This window comes from Pteropus alecto, unplaced genomic scaffold, assembly GCF_000325575.1.
Source record: "Pteropus alecto unplaced genomic scaffold, ASM32557v1 scaffold146, whole genome shotgun sequence".
In the NCBI taxonomy this organism is placed as follows: domain Eukaryota; kingdom Metazoa; phylum Chordata; class Mammalia; order Chiroptera; family Pteropodidae; genus Pteropus; species Pteropus alecto.
Genome location: NW_006442107.1, coordinates 5,039,284 through 5,059,346, shown reverse-complemented (window position 1 = coordinate 5,059,346; position 20,063 = coordinate 5,039,284). Strand labels below are relative to the sequence as shown.

Below are 20,063 nucleotides of genomic sequence, written 5' to 3'. Positions count from 1 at the left end.
TAGTCAAAAGAGTGTATTTCTTCTACAAATCAAAAGAAGAATCTAGGTTGTCTCTGTGGAAAGATTATAAAGCATGCTGAACACTGAGTAAAATTAGAGGAGTTAACAAATTAGCAGAATAGTATCAACAAGAGAAACTTCACTTGAAGTTACAGCTCATAATTACCGATGTACTCATGAAATAAGGGCATCTACAGAATAATTTATAATTATCCATCCATAATTATTTCTACTTAGGACATAACAGTCCTTTCATTTTATATATGACTAGTAAGACCAAAAGTTTATATTTTAAAAAGCTCAGGAATCAAGAGCTGATCACTGTAATAAACAAAGTCTCTAATTAACTACAAGTGCTAGATCTGTCTCTGTATTTCATGACCACTACACAGCTAAGGGATGGGGAAGGAAAAACAAGAAAATGCCTACCTCCTGATAGTTTTTTACCTTCCCTCCATCACCAAGAAAGGAGCTTCAGAAATAACCTTGACTTTAAAAATTACCAAAGGATACAAGGGAACAATTATGAAATTTTTATTGGCTACAGAAAACTTACTGCAAAATTGCCAATACTTACTTTAAGCATCTGCTATGTACCTGGCACGATTGCAAATACTTTACACGTTATCTGATTTATACTCATATCAACTCTATAATGTGAATTAACATTACCATATTTTCAAATAAAGAAATAAATGTAAGGAGTTAAATAACTCAAAAGGTCACAGAGCTTTTGAAGTAAAAAGCCAGGATTTATGTCCATTTCTGGCTGGCTTAAGAGCCTAAATTTTTCAAGGTACACATCTGCAGAATGACAGCTTAAATCAGTGGTTTCAAACTTTTACAGGAGTACAGATTGACTATGTTTTCTTATTTTCTGTATCCTTGATTCTCTGGCATTTAGGGCCTTTATCCTGGAAAGACTGCCCTTCCCAGGGCTACTTTCTAAAAATAGCAACTCTCCCTCGAGAGCTCACCTTTTATATACAAACTGTCCCACATCAAGCCACTATTCCTCCCTAGCCCTAAAGCACTCTACAGCCAGGTACTGGACAACTAGGAACCATCTCTATAACCCAGAGCCTGCTGAAAATTATTCAAACTATCCAATCTTAATCTTACTCAGCATATCTTCCTGGCATTACCTATTCCTTCCCTGAAAAACTCCAAGGCTCTGGGCCATCTTCTATCCTTGCTCCTCTACTTATCAATCCATCTTATTTTTTCATATATTAAAAATTACGCTGCAGATACCTCAAATCTCAACACTGAAGCATGCATACATTAACTAGAGTTCATTTGTTTTGAAATCAAATTTATATGGTGTCAAACAAATCATAATGGTAAACTTTTTCTGAGTTTTATCATACACATAAATTGTGTAACCCTCAACTCTGTCAAGAATATCCATCCAGAAAGTACCTTGCCCTCCTTTCTCAGTCAGTCCGAGATCCCTGCCTCTATCCCCCAAGGCAATCGCCGATCTATTTTTTTTCACTGTAGACTTATTCTCTTCTAGAACTGGCTTTTTTGACCCAGCATAATGATTTTGAGATTCATCATGTTAATCTATATGACAGTAGTCCATTCTTTTCAGTGCTGTTTTACATTATATAAACAGATCACCATTTGATTAGCCCATTCTTTTACTGATGGACACCTGACCTGTTGCCAGATTTGGGGTATTATGAATAAAGCTATGAACATTCAAGTAAGTTCAAGTCTTTTTGTGAACATATGCTATAATTTCCCTTGGATAAGTAACTAGAAGTGAAATTCTTGTGTCATTGAGTAGATGCATGTTTGGTTTAGTAAGAAATTGCCAGACCTATTTTCCAGAGTGGGAAGTATCATTTTATATTCTCTCCCTCAATATATGAATGTTTCTGGTTGTTCCATAGCCTCACCAACATTTGGTGTGGTCAGTTTAATTATAACCATCCTGGTGGTTGTGCATTGGTAATTCACTGTGGTTTCAATTTGCTTTTTCCTGATGACTAACAATATTGCACACTCTTCTTCCACTTACTTACTGGCCTGTTGTGTATCTTTTTGTAATGTATCCAAATTGTGGGCCCATTTTTTTAATCGGGCTATTTCTGTTTTCACTGTTAAGCTATAGAAATTCTTTATAAATGTGGATACAATCCTCCTGTCAGAATGTTTTGCAAATATTTTTTTCTACTCTGTGATTTGCTTATCCATTTCTTAACAATGTTTTTTGATGCGATGCTTTAACTTGATGGTCTAACTTTCAACTTCCTCTACTGCTTTCTACATCCTTAAAAACAAAAACAAAAACAAACAAAAAAAACCTCCTTTGCCCATCCTCAAGTAACAAATATATTTTCCTATACAAGTTATAAAGTTTTAGCGTTTAGATGAGAACTACAATTCATCTGGAAGTTTTGAATGGTGTAAGGTGGGGTCAAGGTTCTTCCACATGGATATCCATCCAGTTCTTCCAGCATTATTTGTTGAAAAGATTTCCCTGTCCCTCCTGGATTGTTTTGGCATCTGTCAAAAATCAAATAACTATAGAAGTATCTGTTTTATCCCATTTATCTGTTTGCTTTTATGCCAGAATCACAGTGTACTAATAACTGTGGCTTCATGAAAAGCCTTAAAATCATATAATTTAAGTCCTCTGTGTTGTTCTTTTTCAAGATTGTTTTGAATATTCTAGGTCCTATGCATTTCCATGTAAATTTTAAGGTCAGAGTATACATTTCTACAAAAAAATTTTTTTAGAGTTTGATTTGAATCAGATTAAATTTGGAGAGAAATGATTTCTTAATTCTACTGAGTGTTCCAATTCACAACCACAAGTCAATTGCTTGACAGTTCCAACGTGTTGGTCCCCAGTGTCACCGCTTAAAGGGTCATATTTTCTTTGTTCTTCATATATTGTGCAGAACCTGGGGATTCCCTTCTGCAGCTTTTTCCTTGCTAGGATTTTCCCCATTCTTCAGCAGTTGTAGTTGTCCAAACCCCAACCTCTGGTTTTTCAGGACAGATAAACTGTGGGTTTTGTATTAAAATTTTAGCCCTCTTGCACATTCTGCATGGATAAAAGCTATAAAAACAAAAAATTCACTCCATGCTATTCCCTTATTCCAAGTGTCAAATCCCCTCCCAAATATGTCTATTTTTGTTTACTCTCTAGTGGTTCCTTTTCAAATTTTTATTGTTAAAAATTACAACTTTTTTAAGTTTTTAAAATTAAATTGTTATCTGAGGGACTGATGAGCCTGGTAAAAGCACGTCTGGTTCTATGAGAAGTAGAACTCTCCATTTGTTCAGTCTTATTTCTCTCATCAAGGTTTTGAAACTTCAGTGTAGAGATCCTATGTCTTTAAAAAAAACTGTATTCCTAGGTATAACTTTATTGATGCTACTATTCATAAAATTACTTTAATGTCACATCCATTTGTTTGCTGCTAATATTTATAAAAATACAACTGATTTTTATACATTGAGCCTGTAAAGTACAGCCTTGCTAAATGTACTCATTTGCTTTAGTGGCTGCTTTTGCAGATTCCTTACGGTTTCTTACATTACCAAGTTGCCTACAAAGAGCAAGAATTTTGACCCATTCTTTAAGATCTTTATGCCTTTTATATTTTGTTTTCCTGACTCACTGCACTGGCTAGGTCTTCCACTGATGTAACGAATTAAGGATGCAAGAGTGGACATCCTTGCCTTACTTCTTATCTTAAGAAAAACACAATATTGTAAGATTATGTATATTCTTAGCTGTCAGTGTTTCTTAAATATCCTTTATCAGACTGAGGAAATACCACCTCAACCTGGAGTTTTCTTTGTGAAAAACATTGATTATGAATTCAGTTTCTTTAAAGGATATAGGGCTGTCCAAATTTTCCATTTCTTCTTGCATCAGCTGGGGTAGCATTTAAGAAATTTGGCCATTACAAATTCAATGGCTTGAAGTTGTTTACAATATATACATTAAACTCAAAATCTATAAATCTAGAATGATAATCCCTCTTTCATTTCTGACGTGGGTAATTTATGGTTGTCAGCTCTATCACTCTCTTTTTCTCCATCAGCCTAATAAGGGTTTATCAATTTTATTTATCTTTCTAAAGAACCAGCCTTTGGCTTTGTTATCTTCTCTGCCTCTTTTCTAGTCATTAGTTTCTGCTCTAATTTTTATCATGGCTTCCTTCTACTTACTTTCCATTTTCTTTGATCCTTTTTTCCGTTAGTTTCTTAGGTTAAGTCTTAGGTAACTTTTCTAATATAATTAAAGTTATAAATTTCCCTTTAAGCACTGTCTTAGCTGCATCCCACATAGTTGATGTTATAATTTAATTACCATTTAGTTTGAAATCCATTCTAATTTTTCTCATGGTTTCCTTCTCTAAATAACCCATGGGTCAAAGAATTGTGTTTTTTAATTTCCATTTTTTAATAGCTGTCTTATTGGTATTGACTTCTAATTTCATTCTACTGTTGGCAGAGAACATACTGTTGATTTTAATCTTTTAAAATTTATTGAAACTTGAACACTTTTTAACAGACTGTGTATTATACTGATGCTGAATTTAGTTATTCTATAAATATGAAGTAGGTGGTTAATAGTGTAATTTAGATCTTTTATATCTTTACTGATTTTTTGGTCTAATTGAATTCCAACTATAATTGTGAATTTGTAATTCTGATCCATTAATTCTATCGAATTTTGCTACATGTATTTTTAAGCTTTTTTATTAACCAGACACATTTATGATTGATTTCTTGATGTCAGCACTTCAGAGATGTCATTTTACAGTCTTCTGACCTCCTTACTTCTGAAGAAAACTCACTTGTCATTCATATCATTGTTCCCCTGTATGTAACACGTTTTTTCACTGGTTTGCTTTCAAGATTTTTCTCTTTCATGTGTTTGACTAAGTTGGAGCTAAGTTTGGTTTTCTTTTCATTCATCCTGCTTGAGTTTATATGATGGCTCTGACTCCTCTTTTAATATCTGACTGCTGATAGTTTCAAGTCCCGCCACGCCCTCATATCTCAAATCTGAGCAAGATGGTAAGAAAACCCAGGTGCTCGTCCTTTGGTGTTGGTGAGAATTTCAAACCAGACAAGCCTTACATACAGTGCAAGAACTGTCACTCTAGCCCCACGTCTCCTATTACTGTTCCCTCAACTCATTTTTAGACCAGCTTGGGATCCCCAGAAAGCATCATTATATGAACAATAATCCCTTCTCATGTCCTCAGGGAACATGTTTGGCTTCATCAGACTCAAATCAAAATCGAATTTGGGGAAGGATCCATACCACATACAGTTCACATTAATTAAGCACTTACTATGTATCAGGCACAGCACTAAGCCCTTACACACATTAAATCACTTAATCCTCCAGCAACACCATGAATTAGGTATTGTAATCCCTATTTGACAAATGAGGTTAAGGAAGCACAGAGATAAAACAATAAGCTTAAGGTTATACAGCTAGTAAGTGGCTAGGAGAAAGGCTGCATATAGTTACTAAAAAGAAACAAGTAAAAACATAGCAAGACAAAACTAAAACAATAACTTTGGTATAGTATCCCAGATAAAGGAAATATTTATTGGATATGTTTAATTAGAAAAACTAAAGATTTCACTATAAGAGTTATTTTCTCAGGGAAAAAAATTCTTTGGACAAGTAAATTGGTAGAGCCACTCCCAAACTGAAACAGGGGCAGACAACAGAATTTCCACAGTCAGAGTCCTTCAAGAATAAAATTGGTACTCTTATTCTTCTTTGGTTCGGTATAACTCTTCTTAGAAGCAGAAGGGGAAGGAGCATGTAATGACTGAAAAAATTTTCACCTTTACTTCTACATATCATGCTGAAAATAGCACTTTGAGATCTTGCTAGATGCTTCTACTGCCTTTGAAAAATAACAAGACATCTTGAAAATAACAAAACATCTCACATACAAAGAGAATAGTCCCTACCACTGAAAAGATTTAAGTATCAATTCTAAAAATAGTTGCTTGAAATATTTCAAGTCCTTCTAAACAGAAACTTTAACTTAAAAAAAAGTTAACATTAGGCTCAGGAATATTTATTTTAATTATGTAGCTTATGGGATTTTAAATTTTATTTTAATATATAGTCTGTTTTTAACAATGAAAAAAAAATAGTATCTTAAACAAAAGAAATCCTAACAGAAAATGTAAGTATATGTCATTCCAATTTTTTAAATTAAATGCATAAAACTTAAAACGAGGATTGCAATACAGAAAAAAGTTCTGTAAAAACTCAACTTTTTAAATCATACATTTTTGTGATGCTTATACTGGTTTTTAGGAAAAATTTTTTAATCTGACAATTTTAAAAATTAGCATCCTACAAAATAATTCAACTCATTTGTGTAGCACTTTGAAGGTGACAATATGCTTTATATGATGAGATTAAAATGTTTATTTTTAGGTCATGTACACAGACTAATTTATTATTTATACTTATTAATGCAAACTATATAAGCCATCATATAAAAACTACAGGGAAATTTTTTGAAGTCAAATTATTTTTCATTATAAATTTTTGTTCACTATCTAATTCTGAACTTTCACATTGCCCTTAACACAAATATAGCCTCTCTTCGCCCCCTCGCCCCAAGTGGCCTAACAAACTTGGACAGAAATAAGCCACGTTTGGGAGAAATTATATACTCTTACATACATATAAAGTCATGAAGATAGAGCGAAGTTCATAAAAAGTCTGGAATAAGGGAGTTAATTAAAAGTCTTACATATTTCAGTTCTAGTGTAAGCATTATTCATGATCATAGCTTCATGAGAGCCTCAAAACTAGCATTTCAGAGTGTTTTCCATAATAACCCAAAAGCAGAGCTAAAGTAATGCTGAGTTCTGAGGAAAAAAAATATGATGGTTAATAGGAGAAAACTCTATTTATAATAAAATAGTCTCTTTGGAAATAAAGCATCATCAGATAATTTAACAAATATCATGGTTGTATATTTTGAGTTTAGAAAAAAATGTTGTTTTGTCAAAATGGCACGTATTCCATGTAGATATATGTAACATCCCTCCATTCTCTCCACATATTCTACTCATCCCCAGCACCACTAAATATGGATTCCCAGATTTTCAAAAGAATACAGTTTATTCAACAAGCTGGTTTGAGTGAGCACCCCTCTCCTATATCATTACCCTCAAACTACTTTCCTCCTTTCTGTATAAAAATCTCAAAGAAATCCCATGGCTGTTCTAAGTCACACCCACTCTTAGGAAATTAAAAATTTGCCCTGATGCAAATCAAAATTTTATTCTCATTTAATTTTATTAACACCACCTCCCCGCAAGGACTCTCCAGCTCTTATTTAAGACTCCTGTCAGTTATCAGACAGAAGGAAGAGGCGTTTTAGAGGACAAGGGAACAGTCTTACAGAGCTGACTTGACTGAAATCTGAAGTGATAGTTATGGAGTGGTGGGGTCCTGTGAAAGCCAGAAGCCCAAACTCTTACCTGCAGTTAGTTCCTGCTGCAGGAACTTCTCTAGCTAGTCTGCCTGGGTCACTTTGACTTTCCAAGGTAGACCTCTTGATCTTTTCAAGACAAGTCAACTTCAACTACCATAAAGTCTACCTGGCCCATAGAAAAATCCTTGCATTTTTGAACATCGAACTCTAAAGGTGCAGGCCATTCCCACTGTGCCCTTTCTTCATTCTGATGCAGGAGAATCTCCAGCTAATAGAAGTCAGGTACCCGTTTATTTATCTCCCAAACTTTAGCACATGCATGTCAAACTTAGAAGTTCCCCAGAAGCCTAGCAATATGGATGAAAGAAAGGGGAAAAGCCAAAGTATATACTACTTAATTCTCATATGGAACTCCCCTGCAAACTTTATCTTTTATTTATATCACCTAGAGGTGAGTAATGAGTTAAGTGTAGCAATACTTGTCTCAGGAAATCTTTTCTGCAAGTCCTACATGAATGGTATAGCAAACACCTCAATTTTGAATGTCGGTTACTTGCAATCTATTGTTCTCAGACTTGGGGGTCTCTGAATAAATACCAGGAGATTTCCCATTTAACATTATTATTTCACAGTTTTCCTTCCAGGTAAGATATAAGCAGGTCACGGCAGGTCCTGCTGCAACAACTAGGGGGTGGGGAGGGTTGGGGGGTAGGGGGATCGACAACAAAAAACTTGTTCAAAGACAATAGAGAGTTATTAAAGTAATGAGATCCTTATGAACTAAAACCTGAGAAAAACCTTTCTACATGAATTGACAACTGCCTGCCATTTCCTTCTCTGGGGTCATTTGAAGATTACAGGTTCAGGCTGAGGATCAGGCTTGGTCTGGGAAGAGTAACTCTACTGAAGAAAATAACAGTAGAACTTTGGACAACCAGAAGAGTCTCCCCACTCTAAGGTGTCTGCCAGATTTTAAAGCTGCAAGCAACAGGAGTCTCAAGAGCCAAACTCAAACTATGGAAAGGGCGATATTGGAGAGAGTAGGCGATGGAGGCTTTCCATCAAAATCCCAGGAGAGCCCTATTGGCAGAAAAGGGATGAGCCAGTGGTAGACTAAATCAAATTAAAATGGCACCAAAGCCCTAAGCCAGCCAGCTCAGTCCCTGATTGGATTAAGGTGATCAGCCTCTCTACCTGACATAGAAAAGGCCAAATACACAAATACACTTTGGAAAAAGCATCATTTGCAGAAGCTGTAATTCTCTTATATGCAATCTATGAGATACATGTGAGTGATAATCACAAGCATGAACAATTACAGAAGCAGACAGGGGCTTTAAAATAACTAATACAAATATATTAAAGAAAATTCAAGATGGAGAATTTTAATAGAGAGTTGAAATCTATAACAAAGGGACGTAACTAAAACTGAAATATATAATATTTGAAATTAGGAACTTTTCAGGTGTTTTCAACAGGAGACTGGACACGGCACGAAACAGGATTGCTAAACTCAAGATTAGGTCAATAGAAAATAACCAAACCGAAAAAGGGGGGAAAAAATGAAAAGAACAGAGCATACGGGACATGTGGTATCTAGTCATTTTAGCCCAAATACAAGATTTAAAGCAAGACTTCAGGATATGCTAAACTGTGTTTTATTATTATTTTCCATCTCCACAGCCCATGTGTGGTACTGTCGATGTCAGGTCTCTTTAATGGTGGTACGCTTACCTATATCACCAGTGGGGACGATATAGCCCTGGAAACACTCTATTATAAGACAGGAAGGAGAAAGAGTAAACAGTATAGTTAAATGTTGTCCCCGATTAATTATGATCTTCTCAGAATGTGGTTAGTCACACAGGAATGGTCTGAGCAAGCTGGAATGGTTCCTGATAAAACTAGAAACAGACCAAGGATGCTGGGGAAACAAAAGATGGTTGTACTTTTTTAAATGCCTATTATTTTAGCAAGGTTGATAAATGTATTCTTTAAAGCCAATATGTTACATTAATGGAACAAGAATAAAAATGTCCTATGTAAGGACAGATCATATACATGAAAGGGCTTTGAATACCAGGGACTTAGAACAGGAACTCCCTCAAAAAATTTAACTGTAATGTAGGCTCCAGGTAAAGGTTAAGGGGTCTAGTAAAGTGTCACAGGACCCCAGACTGCATCAGAAGTGCTTTTACAACTTATACACAGAACATACGGAAAATGACAAACTGGATGCTAAGACAGATAAAAGCTATTACCCATAACTCAAAGTTCTAATTTGCATATATAAAGTTTCATTGTTCTAATTGATTTTATGAAGAAATGTTACACATGTGAATTAATTAAATTATAAATGTTGAATAATGCAATGTTGCCTGGCAGAACTTTTTCTAAGCAAGGATAGACAATACAATGTAATGCCGATGACTTAATGTGAGTTCTTAGAAAAACTGAAGGAAAATGAAGACATGGAATATCTGTGAATATTTCAAATAAATCATATCGATAGCTACAGTGCTGTATAGCTTACAAACCTCACATTATTTCAAAGGACCCAAAAATATACTGCCAAAGTACTTGGATAGTACCACCCCCTTTCACAGATGAGGAAATAGTAAAAAGAATATTCACATGCCCCAGGATCCATACTCATCAGTTTAAAAAGCTGACTAAAAAATAGGTCATTAGTCTTTAAATTCAGAGTTCCCTCCATCATTGTACTCCTTGCATATTGTGATATACATAAAAATACACACAGACATATCTATATCAATGTATAACTGAGTTATTTTTACTCTCTTCTGAAATAATGAAAAAGCACTTGTTTAAGAAGAATTGAAGGATATCATAGTTTGGATTTAAAAAGACTTCTCTTTAGTTCTCTCTAGGTTATCTAGAGAAGTAAAAGGGTAGGAATATGAAATTAGAAATAAAAGTTGACAATCTACATGAAGTTTACTTCAATTGCTCTGATGTTTAAAAATTTAGAAGATAGCAAACAAAATTCAAATGTCAATGAAGGTATTAAAAAGAAACACATTATCCTGAAATGATACATAAGACGCTAGTAATACAATTACCTCTGAAAACTGGGTGATGAGACAGGTCACAACAGGGATGGCAGGGAGACACTTTTTCACTGTATTAACCTGTGGTTCATTTCTGAATCATGTACATATATTAATGTTTCTAAGGAATGCACTTTTCGAAACCAAAAACAGATATATTTTAAAAGAATGTTAAGGAAGTAAATATACAATTGTTCTTTAACAGAAAAATTGACTTCAGAGGGAACAAAAGGTAAAGACAAGACTAGTCTAAGTACTGCCCAAAAGTCCCATTTAAACATTTAACTGTGCTGCCTTCTTTTATATTAAATATTAGAAAAAATTATAGGACATTTTTATTTTTAGGTCATCTATAAATAACCACTATATAACAATTTGCTGTATTTCTCTCTGAAGTTTGATGATTAACATTTTTAGAAGTATGTTTTATCAAATTAAGAAAATTCCTGTTTCTAATTTAACAGGAATACAGAATTTTATAGAAAGCTCTTTCTAGATCTATAGAGATATCAGAGTTCTTAAATATGAAGTATCTCATATTAATAGATTTTCTGTAGTTGAAACTTTCATTCCTTCAATCAACCTTACCTAGTCATAATTTTGTGGTTTTGTTTTGAATAATTAGTTTCTGACATTTATATTTTTTGTATCTATTCTCGTAAGACTAGTACAAACTTTTCTTTTCCTATTCATGCTCAATTCTGGTATAAAATGAGTTAGGTAAGTTTCCTTTATTGGAGTTAAGGAAACCGTGGGTTAGATTGGTTTTTTTTCTAAATCTTTGCCGTGATAGACACTACTGAAATGAACATCAGAAGTCTTAACCATATTCCTGATTGTTCCTTAGGATGTAAGATCAAAAATGTGATTACAAGGTCAAAGTACCACCTTAGGAAAGCCCTTATAATTTATGTTTATGAAAATAAATTCTACATTCCTGAACATGAAATTGCCGTTTTAGATACCACAAGCCTTTGCTTTTAGAGTCTCCATCCCCACCACAGTTTCAATTTTTGCTTTACTATAGAAAATATGCATTGAAAGCCATTTTTCTTCTGATTCACTGCCTAAATATCAACTGCCATTCTGATTTTACAACTGAGTAGTCTTCCATTCCTCAGTCTCGAAAATGTTTGAGATGGAAAAGCTTCGTGAAACTTTATTCAGTTCATTGCAGCTTAATAGGAGTTCTACCCATGAATCACTTTATGTCACCACATCCAACAGTGGGAAGGAAGCAGTGACCTATAAGTGTAACAACGGCTTCTATCCTTTCAGAAACAAAGCTAGAAAAGTGGAGTAATTATGCGAAGGCAGGTTAGAGGGATAAAGAGCCAGGACTGTTTCCGCCCTAAGTTTACTTCCACTCTAACATTAGGAGGTACAGGCTCCAGGGGAGTTAGAGTCAATGAAACAGATCCTTTGTTGGAAAACATTTGCCTTATTTTTAAATTAAGAAATTTATGTTTCATGTTCTTCATCAATTGAACTTATGTGCTTTTAGGCTTGTAAAACCTTAAGGTATTTTATTAACAACTTGCAATTCTAAGTAAATGAGCTTACATTGAATCTATTTTATATCACATTTGAAACAATTTTGTTTAAACTATGGTTTGGATTTATCCTTAACAGACCTTTTCCACCTCATTCCCCACCCTTTACGGTCTAAATAATTAAGAGTTGACTGAATCTTTAAGGACATTTAGTAGTTAAGAAATGACTACTAATTTGATACAATGTAACTGTTCTACTTAAAACAAAGCAAATAATAAAATACATGGCACCAAACTGTAGTGTAAGAAGCTTAAATTTTTTGATAGACAACAGCCAATATTAACAAATCCACATTTCTTACAACATAAAGAAACATAAAATTAGCAAGATTCCAAGCTTCAGGGAACTTTGGATAGTGAAAAACAAGATAATGGACAACTACTTCACTTTCATTAGTCAGGTGAAAGCGTGAAAAATATTTTTTTAATGGTGAAAAAGTGGTAGAATATCAAAAAGTCTCTAATAGGCTATAAGAAGAACGGAAAACAAGGGGGAAAAATCTGACTAAACTGACCTCCATAGTTTAGATACCCATGTCTACAAGTTTTAATCAGTAGTTGCTACCTACCGTGTCTGTCTCCCTAAAGGATATGGTGGCATAGCTTTCCTCTCAGGGTCTGTTCTGTCAATATCCACACTGCAATAGCAATTTGAGCCTTAGGTGAAGCTGAACAAAAACACGGCCCTGTGTCTTCTTGGATCCCTCTGATGAGGGGGATAACAGACTAACTGCCTCCATTCCCTCCATCTCGCAACCATTTTCCTCGCTGCAGCCAGATGCTGTACTTAAAATTAATTTGTTTTATGAGTCTTCTTTACCTAAGACTCTTCAGTGACTCCACCCTCACCCAATCATACTCAGGTGCAGTATGAACTTCCCAGGACAGCATGCCATGGTTCCTTACTACTTGCACAGACTCACTCCTCCCAAGTCTCACCTCTCATTTCACATGGCCAGGACACAAGCTCACTTAGAACACTACACCGGTCCTCTCCTAACGCCACACTCTAAATACCACAGTGCCCCTCTGGATGAAATGGGCTTCTCCTAAATTCCTCCTTTACATCCAACAAGGTTCAATCCAGGCACTCATCTTTCTCCAGAAGGAAATTTTTCACAGGCCACAAAGTAGGCAGTTTCCCGCCTTTGGACATAGTTCCCTAAGTAAACATCTTTCATAATACCTACTGTGCCTTATAAAATTATCCTTTTTATTTTTTAAAGTTTATCTCTCTTACTAGAAAGTAAACAACTCAAGGTGCTGCGTGTATTTTAACTCCAATGAGGAAGAGCCTAACACATATGTAGTAGGTGTTTGTTAACTGAACTGAAATGCTGGTACTACACCATGAAAAATTAACAAATAGTTTGATTTATTCTTGGCTGATTCATCAGCAAGTCCTATCAGTTCTACTTCCACAGGCCCAGTCCATCCTCTAAACATGTTAGCACAGCCACCACAGTTCAGCCTGCAGCATCTCTCATTTAGATTATTGTAATAGTCTCCTGATTTCTCTGCTTCCAGACCCACCATCCATTCTACTACTGCTGCTACTTTGACTATTATTACTTCCCACACAGACATTACACATACACCACATGCCCCCACCATTTGTCTCCTCTAGTAGCCAGTGATCTCTATAAAATGTAAAAGAATCCTTTAAAAGTGATTTAAATTTTAGAAATCCATTTTTAAAATCTTTATTTGTATTCTATTATATTTAGACTAAAATTCAAACTCCCACAATGACCTAAAATGCCCATCTCTACTGGGCTTTTAAATCCTCCATTACAGTATCTCCAAACTCAACGTCTTTACACTGGTTCTTTCCTGTGCCTAGACGATACTTTTCACCGCTTAGCTTAAGCATCACAATCTGATCCAAAGCAGCTTTTTTATCCCGCAGTCATTGTCTTCTTTGTACTCATTATCATCTCAAATTATATTAATTTGTCCACTTGTTTATCAGGTACATCTATCCCTCAAGAGGGCAGGAACTTTTGTGTTTTGTTCATCACTGTATCTCCATGTGTCTAGAAACAGTGCCTTGCACACGGGAGGCACTTATTAGCGTTTGTTAAAAAAAATAAATAAACCAAGAAGAAAAGCAACGTTTAAGATATACATGAAACAAGTAACGTAAAAGAAATGAATAATTAATCTACCAAACAAAGCAGAAAACATTCTACTGTTAGTATTTGCAAGTAGATAGGCTGGTGTTATTGGATCTATTATCAACAAACATTCAGAGTATAGTTCCCAAAGCTCATTGGAAATACATCAAGTAGAAAGGTTTCATGTGCTATATGCAAGCCCATGTGTATGACACTGCAAACAATTCTTTTAAAAAATGCTATGTGCTTACACTCCTAAAAAAAAAAACCCCTGTAATGCACGCAAAAAGTAATGAAACATTTAACCACTTGGTTTATTATTATTATTATTATTATTATTATTATTATTAAAAAGCAGTATTTCTGACAGTGGTACTTATTTATAAATGATTAAATTACAATAATAAAACTTCAACCTCTTAAGTAATAGATCCTTCCAATACAGAGATAGGTCTTCAAGAAAGGTCTGACTAACTATAACAACATCTGAGAAGCTGCCTCACATAGTGTTCTTTTCTTGGAAGTAATGCTTGCAACTCAAATAAAAAAAATATATAATTCATCACAAAGTTAGCAGCCTCTTTGAACTCCCTACTGACTGAAGATTTGACTAAGGCGGGGGAGAAAATTACTACTGCACTAGTGACAGAAAAAGCATTGACTCTTTATTTAAATGTCATTCAGTCACAGAAATTAGGATAACATACTTAAGCAACAGAGATCAATGAAGACAAGATAAAATAATGAAGCTAAAACAATACAATCTAAGTATTTTTTTTTTGCTTGATTAAACCTCACTGTCTAAGAATATGATTTGTAAAATAAACAAGTTTAAACTAGGAAAACAAAATTAATACATCAAGCTAAAAAAAGCTGTCATATTTTAATAATCACTAGTTACAGGTGACTGACTTGAAAGTAACGAAATCTCAAAACTTTCCTTTAGATTCCTTTAAGCAATTTTCAACAGTATGACCACCAATTTTTCTGATCTAACAGCACTTACCTTGGTATGGTGACACACTTAGTATTACAATTTTGAGTGGTGATGGCTTTCTCAAGCTCATCTAATCGTCCTGTTTTCTTTAGCTTCTTCACCAAACTTTTAACTGCCTTCTCACACCACTTTTCTTCCTGTCCATTCTGTTCTCCTCCGCCTGCTCCTCCAGATCCACCGGCTGATTTCTTCCATCCCAGCAGTCTCTTCACAACTGGTGGAGTGAATGGCAAGATGGACGACATGCTCTTACCAAAGGCAGCAATCCACACTAAGAAAATATCCTCCTTTATCTAACCTAGAAAAGATACAGAAAAGATAATTTAGAGGCTAACTTAAAAATCAGGTAGCAATTTCAACATGGTATGGAAAGCAAATTATAAAATGAGACAGAAATTCAAATTACTACTTTTACAACAGACTTTTAAGTTCTCTACTTCACCCATGAAAATGTCTTTACTAATTTAAATGAAACATAGAAACAAACTCTTTTACAAAAAGACAATAAGTAGGAAAACATAATAATTTTGCAAGTAAAATTTTTATCATCACTGGACCAGTTTATCATTATCAACACTACTTTAACAGTATCGACAATTAAAATATTTTCACTAAAAAAACTTTTCTCATTTTAGAACCTCGATCTATTCTCAAAACACTTAATAAAAATATTTTTTAAAAAATTTACAAGCCCACCATCTCTAAAGTTTTAAACTTTCATAACTGACTTAGTTCATAAAGTAAAATCTGAAGTTATATGAAGGGGAAAAAGAAAATCAACTGTGAAGTAAACAAGAATAAAGAAATAAAGTCCATGAAGAAAAGGTCTGGTTCACTTTCACCACCCCCTGAGAAGACTTTTAATTAAGCCTCTTTTTAAAAATGTATTTTCATTTTTATTTAAGTAATAATGTGCATAGTGAGTACAGACAAATATAGTTGCTCTTCTCACACCAAGTTCAATTCTTTTAACTTTTATTTAATCTTGCTATTTATAAATCAGTACGGTAGTCCCCCTTCCCGCCCCTTATCCTCGGTTTTACTTTCCATGGTTTCGGTTGCCCACGGTCAACCGCGGTCCAATATTATTAGATGGAAGATTCCAGAAATAAACAATTCATAAGTTTTAAATTGCACACTCTTCTGAGTGGCGTGATGAAATTTGTCACTGTCCTGCCTTGTCCCACCCAGGACATGAACCACCCCTCCCTGTCCAGCATCTCCATGCTGCATACACTCCCTGCCCGTTAGTCACTTAGCCATTTTGGTTATTACATTGGTTATCAGAAAGAGAGACAGACACACAACATTCACATAACTTTTATTATAGTATGTTGTTATAATTCTATTTTGTTACTAATTATTGTTGTTAATCTCTTGCTGTGTCTAATTTATAAATTAAACTTTATCATAGGCATGTATATGTAGGAAAAAACACAGTATATATAGAGTTCAGTACTACCTGTAGTCTCAGACATTACTGGGGGTCTTGGAACGTATTCCCCGTGGACATAAGGGGGACTACAGTAATCGGCTTATAATGGTATCCTTTGAAATATCAAGTTTAGGTATTATCTATTGATTTTTCTATGGAAAATGAGGATTTACACCACCACCATTCACATTCCTCTAACCTCAAAGACAATTATCTCCCACTTGTAGTTTTGTACTTGATGTGATTAGTAATAAACTACTACATAATCATGTTTCCCTTTTTGTACAACTTTCTTTTCCCCAGAGTTAATTATCTTAGTTTTCCATTTGCCGTTTTTTATCCACCTACCACAAATTCTTCCCGCACTCTCCAAAAGCCCCTCAATTTAATTTTAATGGTGACGACTTTAATCTCAAAATGAGACAAGATCATTTACCACTTGAGGACAGAACTGGAGAGTTAAGATTTGAGATAAAAAATATTCAGAAACCTAGCTTTGAAAAATACTATAGAAAATCAACTAGAATGAAATTTTATTAGGTATTTACCAGACAATATACTAAAAAGCATTCCATGAGAAGTTTCCCTTCTAATTAGGATGTACAAAGTCTCAACAGACCACCACCACTTTCGCCCTAATAAAAACAAGCCAGATAAGCCGCAAAAATCACAGTTAAGGATACAAAATAACCTACGTGGAACTAACTTCCAGAGAGTGCTGAGCCTGGACAGAAAGGAGGCTCACTGATGGTCTCTTTCCTGACCACTGGTGGAGTGGCTAAGGAGGAATAATTCCACCACAGATAAGGGTTAAAAGAAACCAGGCTAAACTTTAACAAATCTTAACAGCAAGACATACTAGAATTCTAGATTTCACAGAGCAAACCTGCACTACCCCAACCACTCGTTCCCACGGGTCTTCACAAGTGCTTGCCAAAATATGCCAAAGGCTGGATGGAGGACGGGGCTGGAAAGCCAAGAGATACCCTAAGAAGCGTGTGGTCTCCCTAAAATGCAACGAGACTGTCTTCTGATGGGGGTGGGGAAGAAATGAGGGAAATCACTCCAAAAAACTCCAGACATTCAGCTGCCAAGGGCTGAGGTGGGACAGAAGAGCTGCTGCCAAGGGCTGAGGTGGGACAGGAGAGCTGAGAGAAAAACTACCCAGATACTCTGGATATTAAAACTACCAAGGCTGGAGGAGGGAAGATTTGCAGAAAGAAAACCCGAAGATATTACTGGTAGAGAGGTATCACAATAGGCACAAAAGAACTCCGGAATGACCAAGGAACTGACAGCTGGGCTGTACAGCAGAGAAATCATCCAGAGCTCAGAAAAGCTGATGGCTCTGATATAAAGCACAAAGAGATAGCTGAAATTACAACCAGACAACAAATCTTGCAGAAAGTCAAGTCCCAACTCTGCTCTCAAAACAGCTGAACTAAATCAAACTGAAATTTTGCAAAAAAGCCCAGAACTAGCTCAATTATTCATCTTATTGACTTAGCCCCACTATCTATCAATCAGACTAACAAGAAATGCCCACTTTCTGGAGATAAATAATACTTACATCGATCTGTACTGTTTTTATTCAGTATTCAATCAAAACTTACAAGACAGAGGGAGTAGCAAATCACAGTCAAAAGATGAAATCATTAACATAATCAAATCAGAGAGGGCCCAGATGTTGGAACTGCCAGATACCAACTTTAAAATAACTGATAAGAACACTAGAGGATCTGACAGAAGAGACAGACAGCATGCATAGAAATGGAGAATTTCATCATAAACACTGAAACTATAAAAGAAAATCAATCACAAGGAAATGTTAGAAATGAAAAATACAGTATCAGAAATTAAAGATTTCTTAATGAGAGAAATGAGCAGTGAATTTTAAGAAAGCCAAATTAAAGTACCCAAATAGAAATATAAAGAGAAAAAGTGTGGGAAAACCCCCCCAAACATCCAAAACCCAATGTCAATTGAGTTTAATGGAGTTTAACTGGAGTTCCAGAAGAAAATAAAAGAGAGAACAGGGCAGCAAAACATAAAGAGATAATGGCCAACAGCTTTCCAAAAATGATGGCCAATATCAACACACAGATGCAATGGAAACATAATCATAGTCAACCTACTAAATATTAAAGATAAAAGTAAATAGTGTCGGCTAGGATGACAGTTAAGAATCTCTGGAAGATGCAGACAGAAAGGGAATCTAATCTGCACCTATTCGCAAGTGCTTTTCCAAGGGCCTTAACTGAGTTCTCTTGAAAAAGACTGGCATGAGGCAAGAGAAGGAAGCGAGCGCCTCTCCCTCAGTGGCATCTCATCTGAAGCAAAAACCTTCAACCAGAAGGAAGAATACAGGAAAGCCTCCAATATCCAGGGCCCAAGGAAAAATCCCCTTCCTCAAGAGGAAAAGTAGAGCAAAAGTGCTGTTGGGGGAGGGGGCAAACCTACTTGCCCACCTCCCATACAAAAACGAGCCCTTCTCCATGTTATAATAACCAGTCTACTGCTACAGCAAGGCAGGAAACATTGCCACCACCAGTCCCAGACAAAGGTACTCTGATGCTGAGGATGAGTAAAGGAAAAGCTATCTGATATTGAAGCAGGAGGAAGAAACTGGCTTGGGCCCAAGATCCTAATACAAAACAAAGGTCTGCCACTACTAGATTCAAAAATCCTCATCGAAATATTAGCAAATCACATCCAGTAACATATATAGAAAAGGTAATACATCATCATCAAGTGGGATTTAGTCCAAGGGGCGAAACTGGTTTAACATTAAAAATACCAAGCACCTCATCTGCAGTATAAAGGAATCCCTAAGAGAATCCCTAAGATTATCCTAACTGATGTCAAAAAGCATTTGACAATGTTAATGTAATATCCTTGATTAAAAACTTTAAGCAAACTAGATATAGAAAAGAGCAAGTTCCTCAATCTGAAAAAGGACATCTATGAAAAACCTAGAGCTAGTAACATAATGATGAAACATTACATCCCATTCTCTTATGATCTGGAATAAGACAAGGATGTCCACTGTCATCACCTCTATTCAATAACACACTAGATGGCCCAGCACACTAAGGAAAGAGAGAGAAATAAAAGGCATAAAGACTGGAAAGAAAGAAGTACATTCTCCGTTACTTGCTTGTCTTCATGGAAAACCGCGTGGAATTTCCAAACTAATAAGTGAATTTAGAGCAAGATTTCAAGGTAGAAGGTCAACATACAAAAATTAAGCGTATATATACGTACAAGCAAAGAATTGGAAAATGAAATCTAAAGAAATATCAGTTAAAATTGCAACAACAAAAAACCTATGGACCAATCCAAAGCAAGATATTCAAGACTTCTACACTAAGAATTGCAAAATATTACTAAGACAAATGAAAGAAGGCTGAAATGAAGAGAGATCATATTC

The 20,063-nt window shown here is 35.2% G+C and overlaps 1 protein-coding gene across 1 annotated transcript in view; it reads right to left on the bottom strand.

Annotated features, from left to right (window-relative positions):
- The window catches only part of SMAD2 (SMAD family member 2), a 69,062-nt gene that overhangs the window by 28,336 nt on the left and 20,663 nt on the right, over nt 1-20,063 (bottom strand). The window contains exon 2 of the mRNA XM_006919921.3: nt 15,208-15,496. Within this exon, the coding sequence (XP_006919983.1) occupies nt 15,208-15,443 (236 nt within the window). The 5' untranslated portion in view covers nt 15,444-15,496. The remainder of the gene's footprint in view (nt 1-15,207; nt 15,497-20,063) is intronic.